Source organism: Sinocyclocheilus rhinocerous, unplaced genomic scaffold (genome assembly GCF_001515625.1).
Source record: "Sinocyclocheilus rhinocerous isolate Xijiao unplaced genomic scaffold, SAMN03320098_v1.1 scaffold480, whole genome shotgun sequence".
Taxonomy (NCBI): Eukaryota; Metazoa; Chordata; class Actinopteri; order Cypriniformes; family Cyprinidae; genus Sinocyclocheilus; species Sinocyclocheilus rhinocerous.
This window is the reverse complement of record NW_015655401.1, coordinates 1,254,051-1,264,945: the sequence shown is the minus strand read 5'-3', so window position 1 is coordinate 1,264,945 and position 10,895 is coordinate 1,254,051. Positions and strand designations below refer to the sequence as shown.

Here is a 10,895-nt window from a genome sequence, read left to right as displayed (position 1 = left end):
GTGGTGACCTTTCTAAGGTTCTCCACCCCCTCTTTGATCTTCAGCTCTTTGCGGATCTCCCTCTTGATCTGCTCCTTGATTTCGTCTAGCTTCTGCTGCACCATGGTATCAGACAGGTCAAGGTTGTGCCCCAGGCCCAGCCGGTCCGAAACCATGTGAGCCTGTACAAAATAACCATTTTACAGTCATCACAAAATATATTACCATATTTGATGTCAATATCCTACACCTTTTACATAAAATTTGTTTAGGAAACAATTTCAAAGACTTTCTTAGGTCGTCTATTCATGCAAAAAATAAAAGATTCTTAGTAAGCACCTTAAGGAAATTCCCTCCTAAGGCATAATTGTCACCTGCAGTAACATTAGTCATGATACACTGCATTCACATCTCCTAGTGCACCCCGCACACTAAACCCTAAGCAAGAATGAAAACACACAGAGGTACACATACACATAAAGAAACACAGTATCACTGACATCAGCAGGGAGGATAACTGGTCTGAGTGGGTGAGCCAAATCCTGCTTAGCCCAGCTCTTCATGAGCTCACTGACAACATGTAAGAGAACTCTAATCTTCCTCCAGGGGAAAGAGGAGCCATAAATAAAGCTTCAAAACAAAGCGCTGAAAAACTTTCGGCAGAATGTGCTCATTCAGGTCTAAAGGAGGGTGAAAGTGAGGTTCGACAAGCATCCACAGTTAATAAGCAAAATACATCTGAATCCATAATGGTCATATTATTCAAATACATCAACATTCATATAATAAAAATAGGGATGCATTGATAATATTACTGATGATAAAGGCATTTATAATGTTACAAAAGATTTCTATTTCAGATAAATAGTGTTCATATCGATATCGGAATTATATCGTATCGACCGAAATTAAGAAATATATTGTGATATCAATTTTGGCCATATCGTCCAGCCCTACTCTGGAAGATACCAATAAGTATGGTATGTATGTTTTGACACTCTGCTTGCATGTACAGCACTGACCCATGGGTCAACTGAAGGCATGGAAAAGCAACTGTCCTACATTTTAGGTAATGAAAGGAAAAAGCCAGTTGCACCTTATCGCTTCCTCACTTGTGCTGCAACACTTAGGACACACACAAAATCAATATTAAAACAGCACAACATGCAAAACAAAAAGGTTCCATTAATAATGTGTTTTGCTCATTAATACTCAAACTGGTGAGGGTTAAACGCCTGAAAGAGTCCTGAAGAGCACTTTAACCAACAATGTCTCCAGACCTCTCACTCACTGCATAAAACCAAATTATGCAGCAGTGTCTCTTCTACTTTCCATAATACTCTTGGACTTATCAGTTCTGGGAACAAATACTGACAAAACATGTTTCAGTAACAACAGTGTCATTTCCAGTAACAAAAACTGAGAACAACACAACAGATTCCTGGTTGTAATTTGAAAGCGCTGGCAAAATGACATCTGACAGCTAGGGCATTTTTTTTGCACACCAGACAACTGAATTTGCAAATGCTCAAAAATGTTGTGATCATGTCTGCTTGTGAACAACATTAAAAGTGAAAAGGGGTGGACTCAAACAACTATTGCAGTACGAGTGAAAGGCTACATCTAGAAGTCTCTTTTCACAATAATGCACTTTAATGAAGTCGAGTTATAATAGCTGACAGCTCATTGCAGTTACTGAATTACATAATCTTGATGTTTAAGGCATCTCAAAGGCAGGTAAACAGTAAATATATAATAATTTTACTGGAATAGTTTATATATAAATAGTTTAGTTTGTTCGTTTATATTAACCAACAAACCACTCGAGTTATTAAATTACAAGTTTAGACTGTAAACACCTTCAGATTATCTTGATAACAAGTTTCAAAGAGTTAGAAACAAGACTGCAGTTCAGCACTGAACAAAAAGACAAGCCCCAACCAAATAACTACAAAATCATTTGTAGAAAAACGCAAGCATAAACCAACAAAACAGAACTTCATTCTAAACTTCCCACATCTCACAGTAGAGATAATGTGGTAATAACATGGTAGAGGCAGTGGACTTACCCAACTACTGTCCATTAACTTCTTTTAAATCTGTTTTAGTTTCTTCAACCAGTTTTGCTTTCTAGGTAGGCAGCTCACTAGGTTTTGAGACACAGCCAGTGTACAATTCCAATCCATCACAACTCCGTGTTTCCAACAGCAATAAAATCTAAATTACATTTTATCTGGAGACGCTACAATGACTGTACGAGAACAATACAACCTCTAAACTCCTGTCATAAGTGTTTTTCGGGCCCCCATTCCCCATTTGGGACGAGCTCTTCGGCGGAGGGAGCAGCTCGTCCCAAAGGAAGAAAAAGTAGTGGTTTGAAAGTGCGCGAGAGAGCTGCGCCTAGGGCGCATACTATGTTTTTAAAGCATACTTTAAGATTCCTTACATCTGTACAGTACGAAATAAAAAAAACTTTTCCTACCTGCATGGGATCGGCGGCCATCTTGGTTGTGAACTCTTTTTTTGAATCAAACTCTGGGGAAGGGGAGGTGAGTCACTCCCAAAAAACAAGCCTGTTATGTTTGCGTCTCAAGCGAAAATCGCTTTATTTGGGGTACGATCCATAGCATTGCCGGGATACGGAGGGGGTCCCATTGTTGAGCTGTCGCCTGTCGGTTTGTTGTAAACGCAAGGGTTTAGACCCGGGATCAGAGCGGAGGTCCGCGCTTTTGGGGTGAACGCAGAGCCGTGCTGCTAATATCGGAACAAGGGGAGGCGGGTGGCAGTCTGGCAGAACGACCCAAGTGCAAGTTTCTGTTCCCGCACCCAGTTCAGCCACGGCCAGTCCACCCTCGATCATGTGATCAATAACAGCTTCACAAACACAGAGGCAAAACAGATTCTATAGGAGCAGGACCACGAATTCTGTTTGGACTTACTTTATAAGGACTTTATTCTGTTAAAAACAACACAAGTTATTGTACTGCGATTAGCAGAATTATATTGCATTGGGGCTTATTTTACAGGAGTAGCACACTGTAATGATTTATTATGTACGGACTTTATATGTAGAAGTTTCTACAGAAGAAAAATTTATTCTATAATCCCTGTGTATTTTATTTGCAGTAACACATTCTATATTTTTATAGGGAATCACAACTCCTTTTGTTGTAAACTATTATAGGAGTAAACTCTTGTACTTTCTGGCCTAATGTATTCTAACAGTAGTTCTCAACTGGGGGCCGGGGCCGGGGCCTCAGTCACAGGAGGACTTAAAAATTGTTTAAATTGTATTAAAATAATGTAAATGAAAAATGCTAACATTTAAAAAGAATCAAAAAACCAAGATGGAAATATATTTATTTTAACATTTGTCTTCTTCAATAACGATCATTTTTATTCAAGAATGTACAGTTCAATCACAAAATAATTGGGTGGGGATCTTCAAATATAGTGTTGGACAAAGAGGGGCCTTCAAGGATATATTCGACATAACACAGCACTGATTCTATTGTGATTTATTCTGTAATGGTATAGCAACACATTTCGTTTTTATTGCAACTTATTTTTTAGCACCAGCATTAATTAATCTATAAGGATTTATATAGAAGTAATACAACAGTCATTTTGTGACTCTATAAGAGCAGGACCGCTTATATTTTATTTTGACTTCTATAGGGATGTTATGCTGTTACAGCAGTGCAACTAATTTCTTTGTGATTTATTTTATAGAATCATAAATAGCATTCTGTATTATTATTCTATAGGGACATATTCTGTAGAAACAACTCATTCATTATTCATCTGCAGGACCACATTCATTTCATTGTGTGTTTTTTTTTTTAACAGGTCAGTTAATTTAGATTTACTCTGCAGAAGCAACAATAGTCATTCAATAAGGATTTAATCTATAAAAGCAGCACACTTATTCTATCGTGAAATATTTTAACAGCTCCCAATGTATTTTACTTTACAACTCATATAAAGGACAAATGGTTAATGAATCAATATTTCTCATCAGAAACATGGACTAAAAGTCAGACTGGTGAAGAAGGCAAAGCATAGACAGGAGGTATATTAATCAGTTAGAAGAAAATACCCACATTACAATAATCAGAGATTAGGACATGATGGAATGGCCTTAAACATATGACATTCAGCATGACACATTGAGGCTTTAACAATGTGTAGTGTATTTTATTATTTATTCTGTAAACAATTATAAAATGTTTTATATAATGTTCCCTCTGAGTATTTGTTTTTCTAAATTCATAATTCAACAGAATATTTCTGCACATAGCTTTATATCATGATGAGAGTTGCTTTTACTGAAAAAAAGCTTAATTTTTTTTAACAAAGGCTTATATGAGGAGTTACTATTGAAAGTGACAGAATTACCTTCAGCCAACAGAGGGTGGTGTTCTCCTCCATAAATTCTGTGTCTGACAACATATTTAGAAAGCATTTATAATGCATCACAACTGAAAACACAGCTCAAAATCAGTGAAGAGATCCTTTCTGGGGTTTTTAAAGATTTTTAATTATTCTGAATAAAGCAAATATTACTTCACACACACACACACAACACATTTTAAAGATTGGTCCTTTATAGCGAGCTCAGAATGTCATTTTCTAATAAATAAAAAAAAAGCTCTCTAAGAGATCATCTGGAGGTCTGCTTCAAAGGATACAGAGAACATGGACTCTCTGGATGCTACCAGAATTTATTTATGGACAGGTTAATTTCAGTGATACTGTAATTGCAGACCAGGAAGAATAGCCGTCCCATAACCAAAAGATAAATGTCACACACACACCAGAGGAAGGTGGTGTGTTTTCACTGCCTGAAAGTGAAGTACACAGCATTATATCAAAACTAACAGACACCACAACTAAATTGCAGGTCCACAACATATAAGAAAGGTCATTCCGTGCAAAACCAATTCATAATTGATTATGATACGCAAGGATGCTCGCCGATATTGCTTTTCAGCTCCAATGGTTAACCTCATTTAAACTGCCAGATATTACCATATACGTTGAATTTCCACAATATTAGACCTTCACAAAATGGTCTGTAGCTGACAAAGCAACTACTGGGTTATATGAGGTCTTGAATATGAAACTAGGTGCTCCATTAGTGTCTCTTTCTCAGAGCTCAGCAAAAAAATGATGAGCTCAGGACTTCTGTTCAGATATGTTGTGCTCCCTGAGTGAATCCAAGTGGTCGCATCTGTGCGCAGAAGCTGTCGGTCTGTCCTGCTCACAGTACAGTTTTCCATTTGTGTAGTGAAAACGGTCACCAGGTACTAGCTGGTTATGGCAGATGGAGCATACAAAACACTACAAGAGTAAAGAAAGAAATGACTGTGAGGAAAACATATTACAAGGCACCCTGTCCCCCCCAAAACACACTTCAGCATATCAACCTAGACAAGGAGTAAAAATGTAGATCATTTTTAATGAACTGTATTTAAATGAGTCAGTTTAATAAATTACCTTGACATGGAAAACATTGCCCTGTGCTCGCATAACCATTTCATTTGCAGGGATGGACTTACTGCAAGCCCTGCAGGCTCCGCTGTGACCAAACAATCTGTAGTGAACATCATAATCACAAATATATCTTTTAATAAGCAAGTCTATTTGAACGTTTGCCTATAATTTTTCCTCATTTAATGGGATAATTCACCCAAAAATGAAATTCTGTCATCTTAATCACCCTCATGTTGTTTCTAACCTGTATGCATTTCTTTCTTTTGCAGAACACAAAAGATATTTTGAAGAATGATGATTTTTTTAAAAACAGTTTACGTTCCCAATGACTTACATTTTTTTTTCCATACAATGGAAGTCAATTGGAACTGAAAGTGTTTAGATCCCAACATTCTTCAAAATATGTTTTCCACAGAAAAAAAAAAAAAAGAGTCAAACAGGTTTGGGACAACATGACGGTGCGTACATGACAATTTTCTTTTTTGGGAGGACTATCCCTTTAAGTCAAACCCCATATTTTCTTTACTACAGTGCCAGAAGACTTATTAGATGTATGGTAGAATTTCTCTCATTTGTCTAGTAAATTTGTTAGCTCAGGGTGTGAATGATAGTAAATTATAGAGGATGACAATAACAAAACAGAGTGTTGATCCTGTAGTCTGACCTTATATAGTCACTTTTGCAGAGGATCAAGCCATGCTTTGTGAAACACGATGAGCCGATTTCTGCCAGCTGGGCTTGACAGCAGGAGCACTTGAGACAGTGGCAGTGCCAGTATCCATCCAGAGCAAACAGGAGGAAGCGGTCTGAAATCTTGCATCCACATCCAACGCACCGCTTCCATGCCAGGGCCCCCATTATGACATGAGGTGGTTGCGTATTACAAGCAGTGTTAACCATACTAAATGGGTCACTACCTAGAATAGAATACATGTCAACTGAACAGATGTTACTAACTGGACAACAAACACAAACTGTATTCAATTAGTTTGTAAGTAGGCTATAAATTAATTTGACCAGTGGGCCTCTTTCTGTGTGACACTGACAGATAAACAATTGTATCAAAGTAAACAAGTTCACACACTTATACTTGTTTGACACAAGCATGCGCACTCACCTGCTTCACAACTTCCAGATCATTTCACATACTCATCAATACAGAACAGAGGATCGCGTTCAGTCTGTCAGATCGGACAGACGCAGACGCCGGTCCATATCTTGTCTTTAAGCAAAAAGGAGAGGTCATAAACGCGGATATAACTTCATTTACCTACGTTTAAATTACGTCTCGCTTACATATCCTCATAAGGTCTGAGCGTTGTAAATTAACGGCGCTCGTTACGCTGCTCTGTTACCGGACTTAAGTCCTATGCCCTTTAAACATCCGTGAGGTGACGTCAGGCGCGCTTCAGCCAATCAACACTCACTTAAATTGTGGTCTCTCGCTGAAGCAGCCCAGCAGATGCAGTATTGGATGCTACATTATTGATGCTGTCAACATGGCGTATTCGTCGTTTGCACTGGTATTTCACTATATTTAATGTACTATTTAAATTTTAATTGTAAATCACAAAATTAGCTGGCAGAAATTGATTTGTCAAAAGAAGTTTAGAAGAACTGCCTCACATTTCTCATTCGGAGTCAGTTACAATGGGGCCTTAATCACCCATATTAAAGACCTAATTACAGCACACACACAGCGTCATGGCCAAATCACTATGAAAAGAAACCTTGACAGCTGTCTGATTGGGTGGTAATAGAAAATCATCAGTGAGAAAGGGATCCTGCCTTTCTTATCATCTGTCTGTCATTTAGCCATGATTACCATCAGATTAAATATAATCAAAGCAGTTTGGGTGAAAAGTGGTAGTCATGAGAACCAGTGAAAACTGTTTTATCTTGTCAATTGATCTTAATTCAAACCTGCACACTCTAGATTACAGAGATGTAGGAGCTGAGAGGGAGGAAAGAGGGGGAGAGGGTTGTGTTTGTCGGCTTCTGTCACTCATTATGGTGTATTATGTCACTATTCAATGCAGAAAATTAGTCTCTGATGACATGACGAAGACGTAAGGGTGGCTTAGTGTTAATATATAGTGTGCTGTTTGCTTTGAGGAACTAAAACCTTCTAACTTCATGTTTGGTTTTATTTTGAGGCTACTAATCTCTGTAGTTGCACTCTGTTTGTCACATATTCCCCGCTGGGTGTCTGGTTTTGGACTTGAAGGTTATAGGTCTTGGTTGTCTTCCCTAGTGTTTAGTTGGTGTTCTCTGTTTTTGTTCTTAACATAGTTTTGTAATTCTCTAGTTTATCTGCATTTGGATCCTGTTCTCCCACAGTTCACCACTGTCACATTGTTGTATGAGAAAAAATACATAACACCACTATAAAAAAAAATCCTGTTTAAATTGACATTAAAACAAACAAACACCATCAGAAATTCACCATCAAAATTATGTGACAATGTTTCAGATATTATGGCATATTGGTGCCTGGATATTAGTGATATAATATAATGTTAAGTGATATGATATAATGTTAATATACCAAAATCTGCTTTTTACCTTAAAATGTACTGATAACCACCATAAAAAAACAGGTCAAATAGAAAGTCAAGTGGTAAATCAGAGTTGTAAGTCAATCTATAAAACAATACTAGTAAATAAATGTGTCAGTACTAGTACATAAATATACACAGAATCATACACACAAAGAAAATACATCATCATAACCATCATAAGGCACATTAAATAAATAACAAAAAATGTAATGCAAAACACGCTAATACACATTACTGATATAAGAAGAACAAAATGTATTTAGAATATAATCATATGTGATATATTATGCAGAGACTTCAGGGAATGCCCCCCCCCCCACACACACTTTTTTTTGTTACCATAAATTATACAGTAATTCATAGTAATTGAATTACATTTTTGATTGCAAAAAATGTATAATGTAATGTTAAACCATTTAGTTTTCACCTTTTTCACTTTTACTGTGACATTTTTACTTTTTATATTGCTACTCAAAAATTTTTTTTACAGTGTTTTCACACTTATACTCCCATTTACCCCTAGCCTATTTAGCCAACATTTAAGGGATGTAATAATATAAAAAATGGACATATTATGGACACATATGAATGTGCATGAAACCAGACTAACTTCAGCACAAATTAAACTATGAATGTTCTGCATGCGCTATTACTTTTTTCAGCCCCTATTGTTGGTCTTGCCTGTCTAGATTTACTGTAAACGAGACCAGCAACCCCCCATCTCCTGGATCATTATGTTTATGTAATGAGGTCACAGTCGTTGATCTAATGGCGGAATGCAAAGTTTGAAATTTGTGTGGGAAGGGGGGGCGTAATGGAAAATAAGTCATTTTCTCCACAGCTCCATTACTTTAATTGTTTACTGAGCAGAGGCATGTTATGATGTTTCAGGTAAAGCACAAGAGTCACATTAACAAAGAGTGTGAGCTGTCTGAGCACAAACATCAGATGGAAAGCACGAGACAGGGGCCTCATTATTTAGAGCCGGAAAGGGCCGATGTCTTTTGAGCACAAGATTTTCATCATTGCTCTATAACTGAATCTGTGAAACATTCGACAATGATGTGCATTTCTGTTTTGGCAATTAGAAGGACATTTCCAAACAAATGTACAGAATTTATTTAGCTGGTTATTTTAACGAAACAATTTCCCCCTAATTAATGTATCCTTTCCCCACTTACGATAGCCAACAATTATGATGTTCATTAAAAATGAAGGGAAGCCTGACTGTCGATCAAACACAAAAAGGGATTGTTTGAAAGGCCCTTTATTTGTTGCTGTGACAGCTCAATCACCCATCATGATCTAACCGGGGGGAGGTAAAAACCCCCGACAATGACCATCAGAGGCTACAGACAGCTTTTCATTCGAGTGCTAATTAGAAAAATTATATCTCTGAAAGGCAGCCTGGTATCTGTTCCCAGTGTGCTGAGAGAGACAAGCTGAAGAGACAACGAGTTAATAGAAAAATTAATTATTTACACTATTATCTAGGCCAGGCCATTGAAAGAATGACTCAATAATGCTTTAATTGTGTTGCTGATTACATTTCCACTGAGATAGACTCGAAAGCATATCAAAAGCTCTGTTTATTAAATGTATGTGCTCCGATGAGATGACATGAATATTGCAGCGGTGCACAGCACAGCTTCAGCACATCTTGCGTATTTCTATAATGTCAATGGTGAACGCTTCTGTAAAAGAGGAGAGGGTAGACCAATGGGTTACACCCAGTTATTTTAGATCAAAGAAGTTTGTGGTGTGTGACGCACTCGTGGGGCCGAGAGCAGTGGGAGCAGAGCGAGGCCGGTGGAGTAAATGATAATGAGTGTGTCGCTCATTATCATTTACTCCACCGGCCTCGCTCCGCTACTCACCCAGTAGCCCCTGCCTCACTGCAGAACACAAGATCCAGGTGGCGTGGTTGGATCCACATCTAGGGGTGGAGATGGGTGGGTTTAGGGATCAGGGAGTGGAGATGGGTAGGTTTAGGTATATGTAAGATGGGAGGAGTTGGATCTGGATCCAATCACACCCCCGGGATCTTGTGTTCTGCAGTGAGGACCGGTCTCGAGTCCCACGGAGGAGCTCCGGAAGGATAAAAGGAGGAAAAATATAGGGTTAGATCTCTGCCACAATTCTGCGCGCGAAAGATCATATTTTGAGCACACAAAAGTGCATTTTACACGCGCGCGATCTGAGTTTTGTGGAGAAAATGTTTGTTTCGCAAAGAAAAAAGTATTTTGAGCACACTAAAATAAATTTTGCACTTAAAATAAGTTTTTGGATGTGTGCAGGCCTCCTCTTTTGCGCATGCAACGTTTCACTAGCTTGCTCCCCTGATGCCAGCCCTCAGTGCTCTCTACATGCCGACGGCTCGCTTGCTCAACACAACCCAGTGTTACAATATGCCATAATTACAGCCAATCAGAGACGAGGCTGCTAAATTCTGATTGGCTGCCTTGACAACCAATCACAACATTCCTTGCATTGCTGATGACAGCAGAAGAGGGAAAATACAGTGCATGCATAATTATTATGCAAGTTGATATTCTGATTATATTTTTTTCCAAGCACATTTTACCAATTCCAAACAACATCAATCTTAATAACTACTATTAATCTTGTATTTAATCACTTATAATCTATATATTATTGTTCATGAAGGCTGGAAGTGAAAAACGCCTTATATTCAGGTGTGCATAATTATTAAGCAGGTTATGAAAATGAACTCCCAAAACTTACTGCCAGATTCTGGAAGATAAATTCTTCAAACAGTGGTACAAGAGGATGTGGTGCAGGTCCTTCAAGAGTCACTCTCAAATTATCTGTCTATAAAGCCTATATATATAATTATTA

General features: G+C 37.9%; 1 protein-coding gene across 3 annotated transcripts in view; it reads right to left on the bottom strand.

Moving 5' to 3' along the window:
- LOC107718113 (serine/threonine-protein kinase N2-like) overlaps positions 1–7,220 on the bottom strand; it is a 27,526-nt gene extending 20,306 nt beyond the window's left edge. The window contains exons 1-5 of one of the 3 annotated variants that reach the window (XM_016525073.1): positions 6,903–7,220; positions 6,593–6,697; positions 6,140–6,413; positions 5,479–5,575; positions 9–161 (exon numbers count right to left, since the gene is read on the bottom strand). In XM_016525073.1, the coding sequence (XP_016380559.1) occupies positions 9–161; positions 5,479–5,575; positions 6,140–6,408 (519 nt within the window). In that variant the 5' untranslated portion in view covers positions 6,409–6,413; positions 6,593–6,697; positions 6,903–7,220. The other 2 variants (XM_016525074.1, XM_016525075.1) reach the window with 2 other exon arrangements.
- Positions 7,221–10,895: the final 3,675 nt, after the last annotated feature.